Source organism: Dysidea avara, chromosome 8 (genome assembly GCF_963678975.1).
Source record: "Dysidea avara chromosome 8, odDysAvar1.4, whole genome shotgun sequence".
Lineage (NCBI taxonomy): Eukaryota > Metazoa > Porifera > Demospongiae > Dictyoceratida > Dysideidae > Dysidea > Dysidea avara.
The window spans coordinates 27510367-27533630 of record NC_089279.1 but is presented as its reverse complement, the minus strand read 5'-3'; the positions used below and the strand labels follow the sequence as shown (position 1 = coordinate 27533630).

The 23264-nt window shown below is 37.4% G+C and overlaps 3 protein-coding genes and 1 non-coding gene across 4 annotated transcripts; 3 read left to right on the top strand and 1 right to left on the bottom strand.

Annotated features, from left to right (window-relative positions):
* The first annotated feature begins 13 nt into the window (after positions 1-13).
* On the top strand, positions 14-4047 carry LOC136264501 (kelch-like protein 24a). The gene is made up of 6 exons (XM_066059256.1): positions 14-1068; positions 2510-2566; positions 2626-2688; positions 2787-2849; positions 2906-2962; positions 3007-4047. The coding sequence occupies exons 1-6, from the start codon at positions 199-201 to the stop codon at positions 3949-3951; spliced, it is 2055 nt and encodes a 684-aa protein (XP_065915328.1). The 5' UTR covers positions 14-198; the 3' UTR covers positions 3952-4047.
* LOC136264504 (prefoldin subunit 4-like) lies at positions 3975-7531 on the bottom strand. Its single transcript, XM_066059262.1, has 4 exons — positions 7372-7531; positions 7208-7321; positions 5198-5273; positions 3975-4250 (listed from the first exon to the last, which is right to left on the bottom strand). The coding sequence occupies exons 1-4, from the start codon at positions 7384-7386 to the stop codon at positions 4054-4056; spliced, it is 402 nt and encodes a 133-aa protein (XP_065915334.1). The 5' UTR covers positions 7387-7531; the 3' UTR covers positions 3975-4053.
* Positions 7481-22673, top strand: LOC136264498 (ABC transporter A family member 1-like). The gene is made up of 30 exons (XM_066059252.1): positions 7481-7656; positions 10402-10548; positions 12367-12426; positions 12481-12535; positions 12913-13025; positions 13083-13114; positions 13749-13861; positions 14171-14292; positions 14344-14388; positions 14465-14565; positions 15080-15135; positions 15195-15248; positions 15649-15783; positions 15865-15947; positions 15999-16071; positions 16380-16462; positions 16544-16640; positions 16784-16808; positions 16979-17249; positions 18074-18164; positions 18490-18555; positions 18615-18691; positions 18742-18870; positions 20968-21064; positions 21212-21309; positions 21362-21423; positions 22012-22127; positions 22180-22252; positions 22409-22520; positions 22571-22673. The coding sequence occupies exons 1-30, from the start codon at positions 7582-7584 to the stop codon at positions 22616-22618; spliced, it is 2709 nt and encodes a 902-aa protein (XP_065915324.1). The 5' UTR covers positions 7481-7581; the 3' UTR covers positions 22619-22673.
* Trnak-uuu (transfer RNA lysine (anticodon UUU)) lies at positions 14934-15006 on the top strand. The gene has a single exon. It is a non-coding gene; the product is annotated as a tRNA-Lys (tRNA).
* Positions 22674-23264: the final 591 nt, after the last annotated feature.

Here is a 23264-nt window from a genome sequence, read left to right as displayed (position 1 = left end):
ACCTTCTCCATGTTGCTCCGTAGTCTTTCCAGTGACTCGTGTAAGGCTTTAGCAGCTTCTAGAAGTCTTGCAACCTTTTCTTCTGCTATTTGTTTGTTACCAGGTTTACTACTCATTTGATAAGTGCTGCACAAATTTCAAAAATGCTGTTGAATTTTGTGGTACTATTTTCATGTCTCAGCCCCGCCTTTCGCTAAGATGCTTTCAAGATGTAAGATACACGATGCATCAATCAATGAAGAAGCGTTGGTAGGAGTTGGCCCTTACGGAACTATCGTTGAACTGAAATGGAGAGAGACCGTATTCGCTGCAAAACGACTACACGACGGGGTACTGTTATCAGAAAACCGCAGGACTTTAAGACGACAAAACACTTCACATAACTTCGACGATGAAATAGAATTTTGTGCCGACCTCCGCCACCCGAATGTAGTTCAATTTATTGGAACTTACTATGATCCAAATTGGCAGAAAACTTTATTTGTGATGGAGAAAATGCAGTTAAGTTTGAGTGAACTTCTGGAGACCAGTATGCATAGCCCAGAGAAGCTTCTTCCATTGGAGAAGAAAGTTAATATAATGTATGATATTGTAAAGGGATTGAACTACCTTCACAAAAGTACTCCACCAATTAGACATCAAAATTTGACCAGTAGTAATATTCTAATAGGGCACAGTTTGGAAGCTAAAATATCTGATGTTTGTATGGCCAAAGTAATTCAAAGCAGGGTCGATCTTAAACCATTAACTCAAGTACCTCAGAAGGTAATTTTTATGGCTACCGAAGTGTTGTCCAACTCTGAAAACATTGACGAGAAATGTGATGTGTTTTCATATGGAGTAAATTGTCTATTATTGCTATGTCACTGTATACTGGTACCTGATGACATTGTGACGATGAGAGACACTGGACTACTGAAGACGGCAGTTTACAGCAGTTCAACAGAACTATTGATGGCTTGTACTACAGAGTTCCTACCTATGGTGTTCAAGTCTTTGCAGGCTAAACCATTGGAGAGACCTAGTGCTGCGGAGTTGTGTAGAAAGCTATCAGAGATCACCTCATCAGTTAGTTATACATTTTATAAGTGTGTTTTCTTCTCATACTCCTTGTAGGACAAATATTAGAAATTGTTTTACAAATAAATAGCAATATTTCTTAACCCTTTTGAGTTTTATGCACTACTTGGACCATTAAGGGGGCACCTCCAAACTGATTTTGGTACGCTTAAGGCCAATGAAACTTGATTACCAGTTTCTCGCTCAGATTTTTGAAAATTTGATGTGGGCAGGTGATTATTATTCATTATTTTCCAAAAGCACAACATACATCCAAACATGAAGATTTCTGCCAAAAACAGTGAGATCTACATTGCATTAAAGTACGTTACTAATCCATATAACAAGTGATTTTTCCATTGGAGTATAGCTGATTGCTCTATTATAGTAAAAGTGACTGCTCTATTAGAGTATTTCGATCTGAAATACCAATAATGAAATTCCATGCGGGTGTATCAAAAGCATGCGGACGATGACGCGAAACTGCTAATCAAGTTTCATTGGCCTAATGTCATAATGACGCTAATTTCAGCCCCCCCATCCCCTTAACGTCACACTATGAAAACAATACATTGGCAGTAGAAGAATCATAGTCTACACTGCTTTATCACATCACTTTCTCTATTCCTAGCTGTTTACACTATAACTGCTTTAATAAAAATTAATAACGTCATGGGTTGAACCCCCCTCTCCCTTAACATCATTGTGACGTTAAGCGTACCAAAATCAGTTTGGAGATGCCCCCTAAGAAATTGAGACTTCAGGCTTCGCAAATCATGGATCCACTCAAGATGTGTACATACTTAAACAATGGTTTCTCACATGATAGCAACATTAACCTAGGCATTATACTGAATCACAATTTGATCACAAGTGATAGCAAGAGTACATAATAATAGAAGAGGGAGGAGAGTGTCTAACTGCTATAGATTCGCCAAACACACAGCGCTCAGACATTACGCAATCATCTATAGCCACCAAAGGTGACAAACGCTGCTATCTCGATTATAGGCGCTGCCCTCTGAAGTAGGCTTCAGCATTATACTGCTTCAATCAACAGATATTAACAGTCTTCTGTTCACAAAAAGGTATTGATATATGGCTAGCTGTTCTATGGATTAAAGTAGGAGGGTTTGAGCGCTGTGCATTTGTACAGCCTATATTGAGAGTTAGACACTCTCCTCCCTCTTCTATTATTATGTACTCTTGGTGATAGGGACCACTAAAACAGTCAGGCAATATTAACTACTCTAATAGAACAGTCACTTAGTTGCAGTGGAACCCTTTTTCAAAATTCCAGTGTATGCCACTCCATGCTTACCTGTCTGAAGGCAAGGGTAAATAATGAAGAGCTGGAACCTTTATGTAGCATGTATTGCTTAAGTTCCCATCAGTATATAATGTAGGTGACAACGTATATTATGCATATTGTGCCTTGTGTGGTTTGTAGCATGACACATCTGGCAGCTTCACTGTGTTAAAAATTGCACAGGAATTGGTTAAAAAAGTAAGTGATCAATTAAATAAATAATGAATTAACTGTATTTCACTCCACATTTAAAATAGGGTGGTGAAATAACAAGACTTGAGGCACAACTTGAGTCAAAACAAGACGACATCAAAAGAAAGGTACAAACATAGTTATTCCATATATGGTGAAACGTTATTGATAGGGCCACCAATTGAGTTGGTCTTATCATAAATTACGGTCTTTTGTATGTGTCTAGGATCAAACCAATCATGTGTTAAAAGAAAAGGTATACAACTTAAGCAAGATCTTGAAGAAAAAGGTTATTAACATTTACCATTAGAATTGTGTAATTATGTAATTTGCTTGTAATTATAGGAGAATACTGTAATTAACTTAAATCAAGAAGTACAGAGACTAGCAGGTGCCGACAAAGTAAGTGGTATTATACTGTTTGCTATACATTACTCTTTTGTTAGGGCTCGGAAATGGCACCTAATCTTGAGAAATTGCGTACCTGTAGAAAACTGTGGACCAAGTGTGCTCCACTGCCTAATGCAACAATTGGTGGCAGCACAACTGTTAGAAACGGCAAAGTGTTTTTGTGCGGAGGTGTTACAAGAAACAGTGGATTTCTCTCTCATATTTACATCTATTGTCCTGTCACTGACAAATGGTACAGACTGACGGACTGTCCTACATACTACTGTTCGTGTGCTGTTATTGATGATGCGTTTACTGTGATTGGTGGCCGCAACACTGCCGATGGTAGTGTGACCAATGTATTGTGGTCGTACAATCCTGCAGACAAAAAGTGGGAGGAGCTACTTCCAGCCATGCCCAGCAAGAGGTCACTGACAACATCACAAGTTTACGACGATCGGTTGATAGTTTGCGGTGGACTGGAAGATGAGAACACTGCACTAGACATTGTAGAAGTGTTAGATCTTGCCACAAAGAAATGGACTACAGTTCAGAGCATGCCAGATAAAATTTGCAGAGCAAATTCCACAATATGTGCTGACATGTTGTGTGTGGTTGGTGGAATTGAAGATGGACAAACAGCTACATCAAAAGTGTACAAGGTATTCCTTCCAACTTTATTGAAAAGCAAAACTGGTGAAAAATCTGTGTGGGAATTTGTAAGGAACACGCCATCTTGTCATTCTGCAGTTGCATCACTCAGTGGACTTATCCTTGTGATTGGTGGTCAATTAAAACAGCGAGCAATTTCATCAATATTTCTTTATAACCCTACAACAAATTGTTGGGAATTTGTCGGAGATATGCCTTTGTCACGGGCACACTGCAGGGCTGTACAAATTGATGGTGGCAAGATTGTTGTAATGGGCGGTTTTACTGATGGCAGGGACCCAACTAGAAGCAGTGTTGTTACAGTAGAGACACTGCAATGTGTCATGTAATTATCCATTATTTCTAATTGTAATTTACTGAAATACTTTAATTCTTTTCTAAATAACCAATTATCAACTACACATAAAAGAACTAATGGTACATTATATTATTTAGTCTGCTTCTAGGTTGATATTGTCACCAAACTTAGCATAGAGTTGGACTTTGAGGTCTGACATCACACGCTGGATGGATTCAATTTGTCCATTGAGCTCCTTCAGTTCTTCCGTTACTTGTTCTCGTTGCTTTTGTAAAAACTTCTGTGTGTCTTCAGCATTCAAATGGACCAACATCTCACCAATTTGATATGTAAACCAATTGAGTTAAGAACAACGCAAACTCTATATCTCAGTATACACACATTGAATATCAACACTGTCACAATCATTATGTCATACATACAATATTGGGCCTGTGTGCCAGTTGATTCACAAAAGTATTCAGATAAGTAAATTTGGTTGGATAAATGAAGCCCATTAGTTTATATACAGGGTTCTACACTCTAATAGAACTGTGCAATACTATCGATACTACCCAGTATCATGATACCAAGTGGCAATACTCTACTCCAAGATTTGGTATCATAGGTATTGAGTTTGTAGTATAACTAAATAGTTATCACATTTTCAATCAATTCGAGTCACATGGGATACTATAATATGATATGTAGTTTGCATCTTCGTGTACTAAAATATGAAAAGTCAAATTTTATGTATATACACATCAGCTTGTGTAGGTCATATCATGTGTAGTATATTGTGATACCCTAGATATGACACTGTGATACATATGTACTACACGATGGTTTGTAAATGTTAATCCTTTCAAAACAAATCCAAACCTCTATGTTTCTCTAATAGAACAGTCAAGCCAAGGCTCTTTTCATTGTTTATGCTAGCTACTACTGTACTGTTAAACCATGTATGTACTGTAGTGTTGAGTAAGTGCCTGATGACATCAGAAGACCAGATAGTATACCTCTGGCTTGACAATGTAAAATTCATTAAGTTTTTAGGACCTTGATTGTGAACAGTATAGCGACTGTTCTATTAGAGTATTTCATATTTTGTCGACAAGTGTATGTTCTATTAGAGTGTAGAGCTGTGCGATACCACCTTAAGTTTGTGTATCATGATATCATTTTTTTAAAAGTACCTCCAAAAGTCGTGCTTTCAGTATGTAAAGCTACAACAAAACTTTGAAGATCAATAAACACCCTCCAAAATTTATTATCAACCAGATACACAAAAGGATATGGGAACAGTGAGTCATCATCTAGCAGAGATGATTCTTCAACAGAACCTTCAGCGTCTTTCAGGTTTTCAGCCTCTTTCTGTAAACACAATGCACTGAAATTTTGTTTGAAAACTGTTTATAAATAAGGCTATAATTATGTATACATGTTCCACAGGTTGTTTGATCTCTAGTATAGCAATCTGGATAAAATTTTACCAATAGTATCCTCATATGCAATAAAGCTGAACCACTCCACTTACCCTATCACTTTTGAATTACTATACTTTAATATAGCACAATATACAGGAGACTACAACCGAAGACTATGCTAGTATTTTTTTAAATTGTCAAAGTAGAAATCTTTGCAATAAAAAGTAGTGAAACGAGATGAATGATGGTATTACAGCATAGCTCGGTGGGAAAGTCCTACAGCTAATATGCCAAAGTAGGGACTTTCCCACTGAGTTATGCTGTAATACCATCATTCATCTCTTGTTTCACTACTTTTTATTGCATAGATTCCTACTTCATCTATAAATTGAAAAAATTTTTTAAAATACTAGTTTGTGTAGTTTTTTGTTGTAGCACAGCTAGCTACAGTGTAACTAGTGACTGCTCTATTAGAATATCATATGCGAGCTGTTAATAATTGTCTTAGAGCTACTGTTATTTTTGAGTATCTCAAGTCAGCCAAGGGTGTGCAGCTAGCTAGACGGTAAGCAAATAAAGATCTAGGTGGACTAATAGCAATAAAGTATGGAGACCACGCCTCTTAACTATTTACTTAACAGTAAACACAATGACCTTGATGGGTGATTGGGTGTGGTCGTGAACCTATCACAAACAGGATCCCAATCGCGAAATTGCAGATATCTAGCTAGTACCTCTTATAGTAGCGCCGGGACTGAAGAACTTCTAAAATCCAGCTCTGAAATAATTCTGTGGCATCTAAATGTGCTGCTGAAAGCAAGGCTGAAAGAAAGTGATGATACGGAAAATTAACGCTTCGACATATTTTCGATTCTTGAAGAAGACAACTAACCTAATTGAAGATAAAAGGAAAGACAAGGCGCAGAGGGAACACACTCGTCAAAACCCTAAAAGGCACATCCCATTGGTGAGTTTGTTATTGTGGCATAAAATGGTGGACGTGTGCTACTTTGTTTGGCCTCTGGGTTTGCAATCATGGCCAGTGAGTGAGTGAGTGAGACTGATCAAATTTCAGGTTTTGGTGATTTAAAAAAATTCTATATCCAGTCACCGGTAAGTGATTTCTTGTTTTTAATGCTGTATTTCATGTTAGATGGATATTGCGCAAATGTGATTTTTGTCGTGTAAGACACTAAAATACCTATTTAAAGGCAGCATTTTAGGCGGCGTGCTTCACTTTTGGAGTGATTCCTATTTAAACAGTACTACTGTACTGTTTGATATTTATGAAGACTACCATGGGACAAGAAATTTTTGTGGTATTAAATTGCCAAATTTTCATGAAAAAAACTTTTTTTTGCGGTTCTCCATACAATTTGCACGTGGGCTGTAAAACATTTAAATTTTGTAGATAAGATGTCCACAAAAATTTCCCGTACATGTTTTGGCTCCTGTGTAACAAAGGATGGTCCCAACACATTACGTTTGATAAATCTTGAGTGATACAGTAAAATACAAGGGGGTGTCACATAGGTACACGCTGTAGGTAGATCTGCAACTGCAGTCAAAGTCACCAGTGACTAAGAGCCTTTTTCAACCTTTGACTGGTGACTTAGCGACAAGATTTCAGTGCTTTTCGATTGTGGGTTGGAAATTTTTACCCTTGACCGTTGACTTGACACGAATTTGGTGGTCTTGACCTTTGACTTAAATTTTGACCACAGTCGCAGGTCTACCTACAGTGAGCTCGAGTGCCTGTGTGTCACCCCCTTGAAATATCAACATTGAGGTGTCGGGGGGTTGACCTTCTCTTTTGAGATCACGAAAATCTTCATGCCATGTTAGTACACCTACAAAATATACACTCTATCATGTGCTCACCTCTAATTCGCTGACCCTGTCTTTCAATTCGACCATTTGTTGATTCTTTTGAGCAAACAAGTTGATTTTGAGCTGGTCTTCCTTTGCTACTTCAATAGCATCACTAGCTGAAGCCTAGAGAAGGGATTTCTTGTTATTAAGCGACAATAAACGATCTTCTTTACCTTCGCTGCGTCCATGAATGCTCTTTGGAAGTCTTACCGTGTTAGAGAGAATTTCGAATTTCTTACCGAATCTCGTATTTATTGAAATACATGTCATTCATGATTAACTGTGTCAAAACATCCCCATCATGTGACATCCTGTATCCTCGTGTTTAGTCACACCGTGCACTCGTGAGCGGTGGGACACTTTGATGTTGGAGTGATAATATAATGGTAGCGCAAGGAACCTTCGACAGAAAATTCAACCAGTTGAGATTACTGCTGTGGAAAAACTGGCTATTCAGTGTAAGAGACCTAGTTAATTGATTCGTGACCTTCGTGCTGTTCGTGTGTGGTAACGCGTTCGAACAAAATAATGTATCGTATAGTAATGCACTAGAATGTTGTGTCAGTTCGTACAATTTACTAGTACAGTATGTAGAGAGTTTTTTAGCACACGTCCACCTCAGAGGCTCCACCTTGGATCTTTCTTGGGAGTGAGATCCTGCGGCGGAGATAATAGAGGAGCGCTGCCCAGGGTGAGCAATAGAGATGCAGTCCTTCAGCCACAAGCATGCAATTTAGTAAAAGCTATCTTATAACCAGCACTTCAGGATTTCATGACATTATAATTGCATGGCCTCCTTTGTGCTAGTTATATTGACATTGGTTTGCACATAGTTACATCACTGTATCAGCTAGTACAATAACTGCAGGGTCTGTGTGTGTGTGTGTGTGTGTGTGTGTGTGTGTGTGTGTGTGTGTGTGTGTGTGTGTGTGTGTGTGTGTGTGTGTGTGTGTGTGTGTGTGTGTGTGTGTGTGTGTGTGTGTGTGTGTGTGTGTGTGTGTGTGTGTGTGTGTGTGTGTGTGTGTGTGTGTGTGTGTGTGTGTGTGTGTGTGTGTGTGTGTGTGCAAGCTACATTATGATGGTGTGATTCATGATTATCATGACAGGCATAACGTTTATTTCATTTTTAATTGATTTTGTCACAGGACAAGACGGTGCTATAGGTTTATCCAACCTGAATATAAAATATATAAGTGTACAAAACAGTTTAACAAAATACAACAGAGCATCACAAAATACAGTAGACAAAAACAAAAGTATTAAATAGTACAACTGCTTCTTAAATATGAAATATGGTGCAATTGGAAATACATTCCACCAAAAAAATGCTGTTTACAACAAAATAATACCTATTGATAGATAATGAATGAGATTGTGTATGTCCAGAAAATCAATAGTCACACAGGTTGTGTCTTATAGCAACAAAATTACTGATTACCACACCACGCTTTACAATTTATATCCAGCTTGGAGTCAAGAGTGCCTTTTCAAAATCCAGTACCACTTCTAACACTCTGTGCTATTCATATACAACTCTTCTCAAAAGGAATCAACTGCCATTCAGAGTTCTGACTGCCACCAAAAATTTGACAAGAGATTATGTAACTGTTGAAGCATCAGGTGACCCTTGATAGGTATATAATAGCCCCATAAGTACCGAGTTGCAAAATGTCCACAGGAAGCCTAGAGTCAAGTGCATAGACAGTGAAAGAAATCCTGTAGTGAGGAAGAAATTGTAGACGTGATATTACAAATGTTGGGCATGTGAGTCACTTCATGTAATATAATTATCAATGTTAGGGGTGCCTCTCAAGTGTACTGTGTGTGTACATGGAGAAATCGAAGGAGATGGAAAGTATATATTATCAGTTGTTATGCTTTTCACAAACACTTGTCTCACCAGGTCACTGAAAGGGCTCATGTAAATAATGGAGACTTTCTACCTCTGCTTTATGGTATGAGTTTCTAAAAAGTGTAACTCAAGCCTTATGCGATTGATATGAGGCAGAGCCCTCTGAATATAATAGTATAAGTTTCTATAAGCTATTGCAAGTGTGATTTGATCCACAGGTAACCATTCATGATTCTCTTCAAATGGTTATAGCAGTTATATCTCGACATTGCTTGAACCTATACCATACTTCATGCCGCCCTTATATGACACATTGTTAGCATATATTGGATTAATTATTACATATATATGGCGTTAGTATACGTCTTGTAACTGGTATAAACTTTCAACAAAAGTTACATGTTATTTATTATTTGATTGAATTATTTGATAATTTTACATATAGACTGTGTTGTCTGCTGATTACATCATTTACACAATTGAATAAGCTGCTATATGGCTGTCAAAGGAGGTATCTTTGAGCCAAACTTTCTTGGCCTTACTATCCAGCCAGCTGCTTTATGTACAGGTGTAACCATCTCACTTGAAGCTGTCCTTTTTGAAAGGTGGCCTTTCTATACAGGTGGCCTTTCTATACAGGTGGCCACATGGTACCAAGGACACAAACGCAACTCTTTAGTTACTTTACAAGAAAATCAGTCATGTATTTAGCTCCCCACACTGTAGTGATATAATGTGTTGGTGATTTACCACATGTATTTGTGTGGTAGGAAGCTTCTGTACATGTGGGAACATTTACCTGTCAATGACTTGACTTACTTTTATAAAGGCCGGTTTCTTAGAGTATAGACCTCAATTTTACCTCAAGAAAATGAAGGAATCTCCTCTCCTTATTTGCATCAAAATCAGTTGTTCTGAAAATGTGTGTAGGGAATATTATATGTTAGTTACAGCTGTATTACGAAGGTGCATATTAAAAGCTTTTATAGCTGCCCTAAAGTGTTGAAGCTGTGCAGTTAAAATGTTACATACAATAACATCCTTATCATAGATTAGAATTAAAGCTCCACAAGTTTTCAGTATGTAAAACAGAAGCTGAAAGGGTTGTGATGTAGAGAAGTCTTACTAGCTAGAAGAGGCCTTATAATTGTAGGCTCTCAAGTTGCCTAAATTGCAAGTGTCTTGGTGATCCAGTCACCACCTGTTCTGAAATTTTCTCCTGTATTCATTCAGTGTAAGTCCTGACTTCCTGCTAATTTGATTTTTTGGCTTTCAATGTAATTACACCATGTATTTGATTTCATGTTTGGTATTTGTATTGCACAAATGATGGGTTCTTTTTGTTACTCAGATTCGTAGCTGGAAGGCTACAGCATTGCAGCTGGTAGCACCATTTGCATTCATCATACTGGTCTGGGGGTTGAGTAGGTTACCTCAAGCTTTAGAGGATGAACTAGATCCACCTGTGTTACATGTGAAGAAATTTCCTCACTGTGTGGTGAGTATGTGTGTGTCTGTGTATGTAGTGAATTTCATGAGAGAAAATGTATTCACAAACTGCAAAGTCTTTTCTGCCAAAACATTTTACATGAATAACAATCCTGATGGAGCTAGACTCACTCTCTCTTGAACTTTTTTTTTGTATGGCATGCTACGATAACTATACTGGTTGTGTGTGTGTTTTTTTTCTTCAAGTGCAGCTGTATTTATGTATGCTTATATTGTATGTATGTAAATGTTGTATAGTATGTGTGTGTTTATTTACGCAATAGGATTGTGTGTGTTGTGTGTGTGTGTGTGTGTGTGTGTGTGTGTGTGTGTGTGTGTGTGTGTGTGTGTGTGTGTGTGTGTGTGTGTGTGTGTGTGTAAATGTTGAATGCACATCCCAACTACCAACTAGAGGTGTGCGATGACAAAGTTAGACATATCTCGATATTTATTTTAAACTTATCTCGATTATCTAACATATCTCGATAATTGAAAAACATTATTTGTTGTAGTTTACTGTCAATATTTAACCAGTAAAGTGAGCAACTTGCAATTTAAAGAGTACAAAAAGTGAAAAACGTTAGTTTTAACAATGTTTCCAAGTGGTAGGAGAGTTGAAGCCCCCAGGAGGTATCTACACCATCAGATATTCTTTGGTATACAAGTAATTTACGGACATTTACTATTATCTAGATAAATAAACTTATCATCCTTATCTCGATAAGTCTTACGATATCTCGATAATCGGATATATCTAGATAATCGCACGCCTCTACTACCAACTACTGAAAGAAGTGGCAATTCCATTTCATTTTCAGCTATATTCCACTTGTTGTGTATCACAAAGAACAATGCGAGAAGTGACAAATCAACACCAGTAACCATAGTAACACTGAACCCTAGGGCTAGATGTGCTCAGTCTTATTTGTTATGCAGAGCACAGAGTAGACGAGTACTGCAGTATTAACTATAAGCATTAATGAATAGCTACTCAGCGGTTCATGACAACAAAAGTTGACCTGTTCCGCTGAGGTAAGACCGATAAACTGAGTTGGTCAAACAGTGATGCTGGAGTAAGACACAGAAAGGTAGCAAGTACAGTAGTCAGTCTTTTGTGTTATAATTGTTTACCGTATACTGTATGCACAAAATTGCTTGAGGGCATGCAGGTGACTAAGTGAACATGTGTAAGTAACTAAGTGAACATGCGTTTGATGATAGTCTAAAAGTTTAGTAGAACTGTATGTACATGTTGAGCTGAACCCTCAAAAACATTTAATAACACAAGAATGGAATCACACAAGTTCTTGAAATTGCTCATTTTTTCATTCAAACGTCTGACACATTATTTATGACCGATCAAACTTTGGAAGCCATAAATGTACACAGTCTGTTACGTCCCTTTCCCGAACTTTTAATGTAGTCAAACCATCACATGTCTATTCTTGACACCTTTACTGTCACCATTAATCATCTGGTTAGCTGAATGTTATGTCTCATGAGATAAAAATCCACTTTTCTTTTTTAGCTGCTGTTTTCTCAGGACTCAGATCAACTTGTATATAGTGGAATCTCTCTCAAAGCCCCCTCCCTGTAAAGGACACTGTACATTTAATCTTCTTATAAAGGACAGTTTCTGAGTTCCCTATAGACCTTTTACCATTACAATTTTACCTCTGACCTCTTTATAACAGTAAAATTTCACCAAAATCAGTTGGTCTTATGGTGTCCGTTAAGTAGAAGTTCCACTGTATTAGTTAGTGTATAGTAAGTAACTGTACTGTGTGTATGCTGCAACACAATACTATTCTTCTATAATACATTACAGGACTGGAATGGCCAGAACTGCACTTCACTGTACGTACAGACATCACAAAGTACAGCACAAGTAAACCACTGTTGTCGCTACTATCCTGTACTAACTACCTTCATGTACTTACAGCTTCCTCCTGCCACCATAACCTGTATTGATACCATCTTGAAAAATTTGTCTGCAGGTATGCCACCCAGTTGGTGTTCTCTCTTTTCTTGAGAAGGGAAACAGTTGCTGCCATAGGAAGTTGGTCACTAATGCATTTGCAGTATACAGTACTTGACCAGCTTCAAAAACTGGTATTTTGTAATTGTATGCAAATTCCTAGGTTATCGCTTTAAGCATCCCAGAGCCCTTTGTCTGCCCTGACTCAATATTGTGTAGCAATCCAAGCTAATAGACTTAAAATGTAATCATGATTCACAAATTTTGTAATGAATTCTGAGCACCATGGATGGTTGTACAACTACTCTTAGCATTATGTCATGTGACCAACTTTCCCATTCAGCTAGTGTAGATGATACAGAAACCACAATCTGAAGTCTTGTGTGTTTTATACAGACAGTAATATGAGATACCAGATTAACAGCACTGCAGACATCAAGTGGATACAGTATGAGACACTCAATGACACAATGAACAATATTAGGAACCATCCTAATAGAACACAGGCTGTGAGTATGATGTGTGTTTATACATGTGATTTGTGTTACTGTGTTTGGTCATTGCAGATGCTGATTTTTCACATATGCAGTGTTTCACTGTGAGTACTAGTGTGTAGTGTGTAGTGTACATGTGTGTGCTGTGTGTGTTTGTGTTAGTGTGTAGTGTAGTGTGTGTGTGTGTGCGTATGAGCGTGCGTGTGCGTATGAGCGTGCGTGTGCGTATGAGCGTGCGTGTGCGTATGAGCGTGCGTGTGTGTAGTGTAGCGCATGCAGTGTTGAGGGTAACGCGTTATGTAATAATTATTACTTTTGTGATAACAAAGTAATATATTGAAATACACTATAAAAACAGACCTGTAATATAACTCAAGTTACTTTACTTACAAATGTAACGCATTAGTAATGTAGTTACTGCAATGGTCTATTATTACGTAATATTATTACTACAAGTAATGAAGTTGCTCATCTTGTTAGTAATCCACTGAGTAATGCCTAGCCACAACGAAGCCTACTGAATGAAGCTTATTCACCAACTACTTATCTATAACCAAGATTTGCACATTGTCCAACAATGCACGCAATCATGTCACGTGATAAGGTGGTAGTTTCACACATAACAGCTTAAGGCTATGGACACAAAGTAATATGTAATATTATTATAGTTACTTTATTATATGGGTAATATGTAACTGTAACTAAAGGTTTAATAACCACCCTATACACTACTTGCAGGGATGACCCAGGTAGTTCTAAGCTTGAGTACACTATAGTGTTCAACAGTAGCAGGGCACTACGTTTCCAGCAGGTCTATGTTGGATCCCTCAGCAAACCAGATGGACGCACAGGTTAGAAATCACACCATATAATAAATTAAGAAGAAAATTGATCACTGACAAATGTTGCCAGTACAGATGCAATCTTTTCATGTAGTGTACAGTATCCCTCAAGGAGGGCACTGAAATGTGTACATTTTGAAAATTAGAAGGGCATGGTTACCCATGGTCCCATTGTATTAGCGTATAAGCCATACACCATACCCCTAAAATGAGGAACTTTATCTATGTAATACTAGCATTATATTCTTCATGGTATAGTGGCATATGTTGCACTGGTTGGTTTAGATGTGGCTTTGAGGGATATTGTGTTTTGTTCAGAGTTACAGCGTCAAGTGGACCAGCACTTCATGTCTCAGGTGTTACAGCGAGAAATTAAGATTGATGTGTCCACTAAGGACTATCCTAAAATATATCTCAGAGTGTCTACTGAGACACAAGAGGTACGACATGTGTGAGACATGTATATGTAGGCTTAGTGGTATTCTTTATAGGCTGCAAATGCATCCGTTTTTCTCTTCTGTGGAATAACATTTCAGGTGAGGAAATTAGCTTGCTTTAACACACACTCACACACATACGCACACATGCTACACAAGTTTCATTTCTCCACAGTTTGTGATGATGCTGTACAACATTGTCAGTGAGAAGGACCTCAAGCTCAGACAAGGACTGAAAGTGATGGGCCTGAAGGACTCCATCTATTGGCTCTCTTGGTAAGCACTTCCCCTTGTTTCTGCTATACCTGTAGTTTCTTTAACCTTTAACATAACTTTAAAACTTTAATTGTATTGTAATGGACCTCAAACAGGTCCTCAATGCCTTCTAAGTAAAACAAAGAATCTCAAACACCATAATACTCAAAGATTTCTTTCTTGAGAAGTACCTTGGTTATATTTAGTGTTTGCATTTGGTAAGATTTGCATAACACACAGAAAGCTCTCTTGCTTATAGCTAGTACATTAGTTTATTTTTCAGATATTTTTGTTGTAGTCACTGAAGTACTGTATGGAAACCTTTTGTTTGTGGCTACAATGTATTGTTACAAAACAAGAGTATTAAATGATGGCTATGTTATCAGTAAGCCCGGTTAGCTCAGTCGGTAGAGCATCAGACTTTTAATCTGAGGGCCAAGGGTTCGAGTCCCTTATCGGGCGACACAGTTATTTTTTTTTCTCTCAGTGAAATTTCACAGTAAACAGCTTACTTAAGTTGATTGTTTTCTTTCAGGGCGATTACTGGAATGATAATAGCATTTCTGTCCACTATAATCATCATGGCAACTGGTAGGTTGATGATAAAAGAGTCAATTGTGTTGTTGTCACTGTTTCACTTTTTTTTATAGGATATGCTGTACAGTTGGAATTTTTTTTAAATACAAATTTTCTTATAAACTTTTGTAAGTGGAGCAAGTGTGTGCATTTCACCTCACATTTTGAATGTTGATGTTCAAAGGGCAATCCCTTATAAGGCAGATATGTGTGTACTCCTGTGTTTAATATAATAATATACATACAAGACACATTTCCCTCTATTACCACCTCACTTGATATGGTAACTAAAAACTGCTTACTCTGGAATGGATTTTACTGTGCTATGGTACCTGGCTACTCTAAAAGCCCTCTTGTATATACACGGTACTTAGTACATACACTGAATTGGAAGTTTTAAGCTCATTCCATGAGTCTACAAAATAGACTTGAATCTTTTCCTGCCAAGGTATCCATGTAACATGGGTTCCACTGTTACAGCACTTAGATGTAATAGTCCACCATGTTGTTGTTTGTTTGTTTCTCTAGTGTTCTTCTTCATATACAGTTCCAGTATGATTCCATTAGCTTTCTTTGCCAGCGTCTTCATCAACACCATCCAGCAGGCAGTCAACATGGGCATGTTAGTCTTCATCATTGGTCTCATCTTTGTCAGTATTGTAGGTAGGTGTGTATTGTGACTACTATGTACAATGGACAGTTTGTCACATCATTTTTTTTTTTGATCTTATCACTTCTCTATAGGCAGTCAATTCATCTTATCACAACTGTATGCTCATGTTGAGCTTGTCATTTACATTCTCTCCTTTTTACCGCCATTCCAGTTTGTAAGTGCTAGTAGCTCATGTGACCTCACATGAGATTACATGTACCCTCAGGCTAAAGCCATCTCAGACATTGGTGAGGCATCCAGTCCTACTAATGGCCTAGGATTGCCTACTGAGAAACACTGTAAGTGACTAAATAAAGACACAACTCACAAACCAAAATCAGCTAGCTCATAACACATCCACAAGTTAGGGTTGTGTAATATATTGCCATACAATATCAAAAATAATTGTGAGAAAGTTTGTATACTGATTGCTGTTGTCACATGGAAGTGTGCTAGTAAATGCTTCACGTTATCAAGGTGATATACAGTAACTAGAGATGCTAGTCTCTTTGAGGTTCTAAATCAACAGGAAAAGTTTTATATGATTGTCAGTAATGTGGATTAGATTATCAATCTAACAAGTACTTTCATGTTTCCTTCGATGTAGTTTTCAGCTGGCATGAGCTCACAGAGGAGCAGAAACTACCAGACTTTACTCAGAGTACAAATGAGAATGGCACATATAAAAATGTGAGTGTGTGCTATAGTATTTGTGCATGTATGTGTGCGTGTGTGTATTTATTCCTTGTATGATGCATAATATATATCTAGATCATTCTTCCACCAACTATTGAGTCATTTTACTGGTTAGTCGGTGATGCTCTTCTTTTCGGCTTGTTGGCATGGTACCTGGATGCTATATGGCAAGGTGTGTGTGTGTGTGTGTGTGTGTGTGTGTGTGTGTGTGTGTGTGTGTGTGTGTGTGTGTGTGTGTGTGTGTGTGTGTGTGTGTGTGTGTGTGTGTGTGTGTTGAGTTGTGCAATGCTTATTTAGGGATGTTATATGTTGCAGGTAACCATGGCATTCCAAGAAGATGGTGAGTTACAGCACCACAAACACTTGCACACTATACACTACAACACAACACACACACACACACACACACACACACACACACACACACACACACACACACACACACACACACACACACACACACACACACACACACACACATGTATATATCTGTCATGCATATGTGTATAGGTATTTCCCGTTGACCTGGTCTTACTGGTTTGGCGAGCTCAAGTCATCAAGCAGTGTGTCAGCACAGGAGAGGGTAGAACTACACAAGGCAACATCATCCACGACGGTCAGCACCATGATGGATAATGATGATGATGATTACCCGGACATGCAAGAAGTCACTACACGGCCAGAGGAAAGTTCACTGTTATCCCCGGGTCATCCAGTTAGTTCTGCTATGTATGGTGCATCAGGGACAACATCAGCTCTGAGAATAGAACACCTGAGCAAGGTAAGCAGCACATGCATGCATGCAATACCGTATAGAGGGAAACTTTGGTGAATAGCACATTTGGCGAAATAAATTTGGCAAATTCAAGCTCAATCTATAGCTACAAAGATGCTAATCTCAGGTGCTACAAGTAATTGGCGGGTTAAACTTTGGTGAATTTGTAGCGAATCGCCAAATTTGCCAAAGTTTTTCCTGCCAAAGTTTCCCTCTATATGGTATTATCCGTATAGCACTCACACCAATGCTTTAATATATAGGTAATCACTCTTCAACCATAGTGACACCATGTATAGTAGAATGCACATGAGGTGCATGGCCAAGATGCTGGTAAAGTATGAGGCCAAGCGCCGAGTACTTTATTAACATCGAGGCCAAGCATCGAGTGCTTTATTATCCGTATATAGTATAAACAAGGTGATGCTTCAAATTATTTATGGAACTTTCTATCACTTAGTGCATAAAATCTTCTGACATGGCACCTTGGTTGTATACTTTAATACATTTTAGCAGTACTCTAGGTGAGAGTTAATTGCCCAGGTGTAAGTTATCCAGCTTCCTTGTAGTGTACAACAATCCTGCTAATTAGTAAAATAATCATATATATACCTCGGTGATTTTCTGTATACTTCCAGTATAGTGTTGGCTACACCTAGCTGTCTTGAGCGTTGTTGACAACAAACCTCTGGCGCATGTATTTTTGTTACTGTCATAACTGTACTTTATTGTATAAAGTTCCGGGGGGGCAAAAATTACACTTTTTTGTTTGATTTCTCTATGAATTGTAGCTGTTTTCATTATGAAATGTGTCTTTGTATTCTGTACAGACATATGACTTTTCGTGCTCTTCTGTCAGAAAACTGGCAGTGAATGGTCTATCATTAGCAGTGGAACAAGATCAGTTACTGACACTGTTAGGTGTGCGTTGTGTGTGTGTATTGTAGTATGTTAGTGTGTGGTGTGCGCACTAGTGTTGCTTTAGTTACCTAAAACTATAACTAAAACTAAAATAACACAGAGAATATAACCATAACTAAATCAATAACTAAAAGGAATTAAGAAAAATTACTAAAACTAAAATTATTGACGAAACTGACTATAACTAAAACTAAAAGTCCTTACTAAAACAACACTAGTTGCACACGTACATACCACACTCAGAATATTTTCCTGTGCATGTGTGCATACACGCATACATACACCCCTGTATAAAGCACGCATATTTGCATCATTACCATATTAGGACATAATGGAGCTGGCAAGTCCACTACTATTAATATGCTAACTGGTCTTCTGTCCCCTAGTGGAGGTGTGTGTCCTGATGTTGTATGGCATCATATGATGTCAATTTGTTTAATATATCCTCAGGCAATGCATATCTTTATGACCTCAACATCAAAGAACACATGGACGAGATCAGAACCTTTCTGGGGGTGTGTCCACAGGTAGGTGAACTTCCTTATTGGTGTCTTCATTGTATCATCCATTCTCACAGCATGATATATTGTGGGCAGACTTGACTGCACGGGAGCACATGCAGATTTTCTCACAGCTTAAAGGTGTTCCAAAGACCCTCAGGAATGATGAAATCAACACACTACTTGCTAATGTCCAACTGAATACGGTAAGGATTAAAATATAGTGTGGCACTGAGTGACATAACAGTGTAATAAGTTTCAAGGTGATAGATGTTCAGTTACCATGGTGCGCTAAAAAAAAACCTTGATGCAGAACATTTTCATTCATAATTCTATGGGTAACAAAGGGAATTTTTACCTGTACAATAGTTCAAAATACTAAATATCAAAATGTGTGTTCCATTCTGCTGCTTTTGTTTAATTTCTCTAACAAGTGTAAGGAGAAATTAGAGATTCTAATAGTGTTGCCACGATATATCGATAGTATCGATATAACAAGGTGGTGATATGATATAGCCAATCAGTTGTATCAATGGTTGTGCTATAGTGGCGCCGCTTACATATAATGATGTGGAGGAGGCCAGACATATGGTATTTGGCATTTAATTAAGTTCTGTGTTGATGGTGTAGTAAACAAGCCAACCCCAAAGTAAACTAGGAGGTTTTAAGGTTTCTGTGTAGTGCCAGCTGCTACTGTAAAGTAGTAGCAATATGCATTTAAAACCTGATAAACAAGAGTAGCTTTTGCTTGTGGTATACATCCAACTTAAATTGCAATGAAGAATATGTATATGTTTGTCTTGTAAATGTTACAGTTAGTTCTATATCATGATATATGTTCATATCGTGACATAAACCTTGGTGATATGTGATATAGAGTTTTTCTATATCGTGGCAGCACTAGATTCTACATTTGAGTAGGGATCATGGAAATAATAACTAGGAAACAAGCACGTGTTACCGTGATTCAACCCCACATGGTATTGGAGAAAGAAAAGGGACACAAGGTAAGTACACTGTAGCTGCTGCGGTTGGCAAAAAAAGCATGTCTTGGGCCAAAGCGATGTCATACAATGAAGAAATCAAGTCCATATTATTAACTGTAGTCAAGTTATGCTTGCATCAGTTAGTTACTATAGTTACATCAGTTAGTTACTGTAGTTCCAATAGTCAGTAGAAAATTCAGTTTAATAGGATAAGTTGTTGGAAGGGTTTAGGGTCACTCTAGTAGCGGTGCCACAATATGAAAATTTTAATATGATAATCATGATATCATGGGACTTATCACGATAGTCACGATATGTTAAATGAATTAGTATGTTAATTAGGGTTGAGCGATTGTGATCTTTTGCTACTTTCACGATTGTAGGATGCAGCATATCACGATTATGGTAACCATCACGATACTATAACTGGCATGCATCAATTGTATCATGTATGTACAACTTTGTCTGAATTGTTTATTTTAACAATTCATGGTGGCACTGTTCAACACAATTTAGGTCATAGACAGTTACAGTTTAATACAAACAGCAAAATGAATAATGGTATTCTTAGAAATTCAACAGTTTCTAACAGATAAGCTTTTAGCTATGTGCGTAGTAAAAGATTTATTGAACTGTCTCAGAAGTGCAGGCTTGTTTCCTGGATCGTGTTCTTCCACAACAGTACGTGCCACCATTTAATATACTGATGTCACAACATCATGCATTTATAATACATATCAACATCAGAGACAATCACGATTATTTCCACAATCGATATAATCTCCCAGCCCTAATGTTAATATTTTCACAGGACAAGTTCAGTCAATCTATTTTGTTTATAACAATGATGTGACAAAAGTTGATACTTACTTTCACCACATGTTAAATATCCTCGTATTCTGCAAACTTTCACTAAATAATTAGAGTTTTATATCACAATATAGCTTTTTTCTCTATCACAATTATCATGAAATGTTTCTATCACAATTATTGTGACATATGATGTATTGCGGCATCACTACTCTGAAGGCATTTTTGAGCTTGGTTATTCCTAACAATTCTTTTTTATTTTATTTTTTATTATGTACTTTTGTTCCTAACCAATACCGTCAAGCTGTTTTGAAGGCTGGTTTTTTGGGGCAAGTAATCCCAAAACTCTTGTGATCTCTACTGTCAAGATCCTGCTACTATACTGCACAATATGATAGTGTACACATCCTTTTTGCTTTTCATATTACTGGTTGCATTCCTACTGTACTGTATGTGTATTGTAAGTGAGTTGTATGAAATATTTAATCCCACAATCAATATTTGCAGGTTGCTGACCATCGAGTGTCCACATTCAGTGGCGGAATGAAGAGAAGATTAACAGTAGCCATCACCTTCCTTGGAGATCCCAGAGTTGTGTTTCTAGGTTAGTACACTGTATGTACATTTGTAGCCACACCTCTAAGCTAGAGTCATGCCCCTTATAATCATACTCATTATGTTTGTTGTATTGACAGTCACTAATTTTTGAATATTTTATGGTAGTCAGTCATATTTTTGACTTGTGATGCAGATGAACCAACCACTGGAATGGACCCGAGGATTAGACGTGACATTTGGAACCTGATTCTGAAAATGAAAGAAAATCGTGTAACAATTATGACAACACATGTAAGTTGCTAGGTAGATCATGTGGGCTGTTAGCCATTTTATTGTTATTTAGTCGATGGAAGAAGCAGATATTTTAGGTGATAATATTGTGATCATGGCTAACGGTGAACTAAAGTAAGTGGAAGTATTAATGCACTATATGATTGCTTTTCTGCTGAGCAATATTCCATGAAGAACCAGGGGCGTACGCAGGAATTTTTAAAAAGGGGTTTCCACTACAGCTAAGTGACTGTTATATTAGAGTAGTTTATATTACCTGACTACTCTATTAGAGTATCTCGATCTTTTCACCAAAATCATAATTCAGAACAATGCTATAGGTGATACTATCATAAGTAGATACTATCATAAGTAAACTATTATTTAACTAAGATAAAAGTTTAAAATATATCCTGTTCCATGATAGATTCAGATTCTGGAAACCTGAAGTTTCAGTTTCTTAATGTTTCAAGTAGTGTGTAAAATCCAAATTTCCTGAAACTCCTGGAAACCCCCCTCGGTACGCCCCTGAGAACTGACATGGTCAAATATAACAGGAGTTTCCCATAGAACATCCAATTGTAAAGTAGCTTGTTGTGAAAACATTACAGATTCACAACCGTGATAACCTAGCTTTTGAATACCCAGGAGTACTCTATTAGAACAGTCACAGTGTCCCATGTGCTTATACATTCAGTTTATGTGCTCTCTTTCTTCCTGCAGGGTAGCTGGGTCTAGTGTTAACCTCAAGAACAGATTTGCTGGTTACAATATTGAATTAGTTGTTAAACAAAATGCTGTCAATGAAATCATGGAAATGGTTGCTCAACATTTACCAGGTGTAGTAACTGCACTTTGTGCTAAGTTTAATCACATCTTTGTGTTGTTTAGGAGGAGCATTAAAGTTTGAGCCATTTCAAATTGAGGGTGGCGTAATATTAGTATATAATCTTCCCCCAGACAAGTGAGTGTATGCATGCATATATGTGACCGAATTTTAGAAAACCGTCAATGTACACACAATATACTTTTTAAAATATAGTGGGTAAAAACAAAAGTTCCACAAAAAAATAAATAAACTTGTGCACATTGTTGTATTTTAACCACAAACTCTCCATAGGCAAGAGGAAATAGTCCCATTTTTCGAGTTCATAGAGAATGATAGAAAGATTAGAGAGATGATGATTGACTCTTCAGTGTCCCAAACTACACTAGAAGAAGTATTCCTCAATGTAAGCTCCACACTTCTGTATTGCTGGTACTATTATGTGTATTACTGCAGGTCACTACTAGAGAACTATATCCTAATGTTGATCCTGTAGAAAACTAGATATTATTTTGTTATTGTGCATGTGTAATAATAATAATTTTATTTGCAATCAGAACAGCACGTGCACAATCGATCTTATTTTTCAGCAGATTCCGAGATGACAAACAGACTTAGTTACAAGCAGTACCCATTCTACAGTCATATAACAGGTTGATTATATTATGTATGACATGCTATGGATGTTGCAAAGATATAGAGATGCAGTGATTATGCCAGCATAATTTTGGGTAAAGTAATGTGTTTGGACAAAACCAGGATAAGAATACTTATTTGAGTTTGCTTTTTTGGCTATCAGGCAAAAAAACAACATGCAGAGTTTTAAGTCCCTATTAAGCTGAACAAAAAACAAATCAGACGGTCAAGTTTTTTTTCTCATATTTGGAAAACTGGATGCACTCCCAATAGCTCTGGTGGTGACACACAAGAAATTTATTCGAGCATGTGCCACGCAAGAAGGCATAAAATTTTGTTTGGGATCAGCTCACACAAATTGTCGAAATTTCTTAAGAGTGGCAAACTACAGTAGGAAAACAGTTTTGTATTGCATGGGATTTCATTTCTTCTCAAAATTAGATGCCAGTGATAAATACTTAAAAGACTGTACTGGTGTATCATGAATCACAATTATCCTGCAGAAGGCTACTGA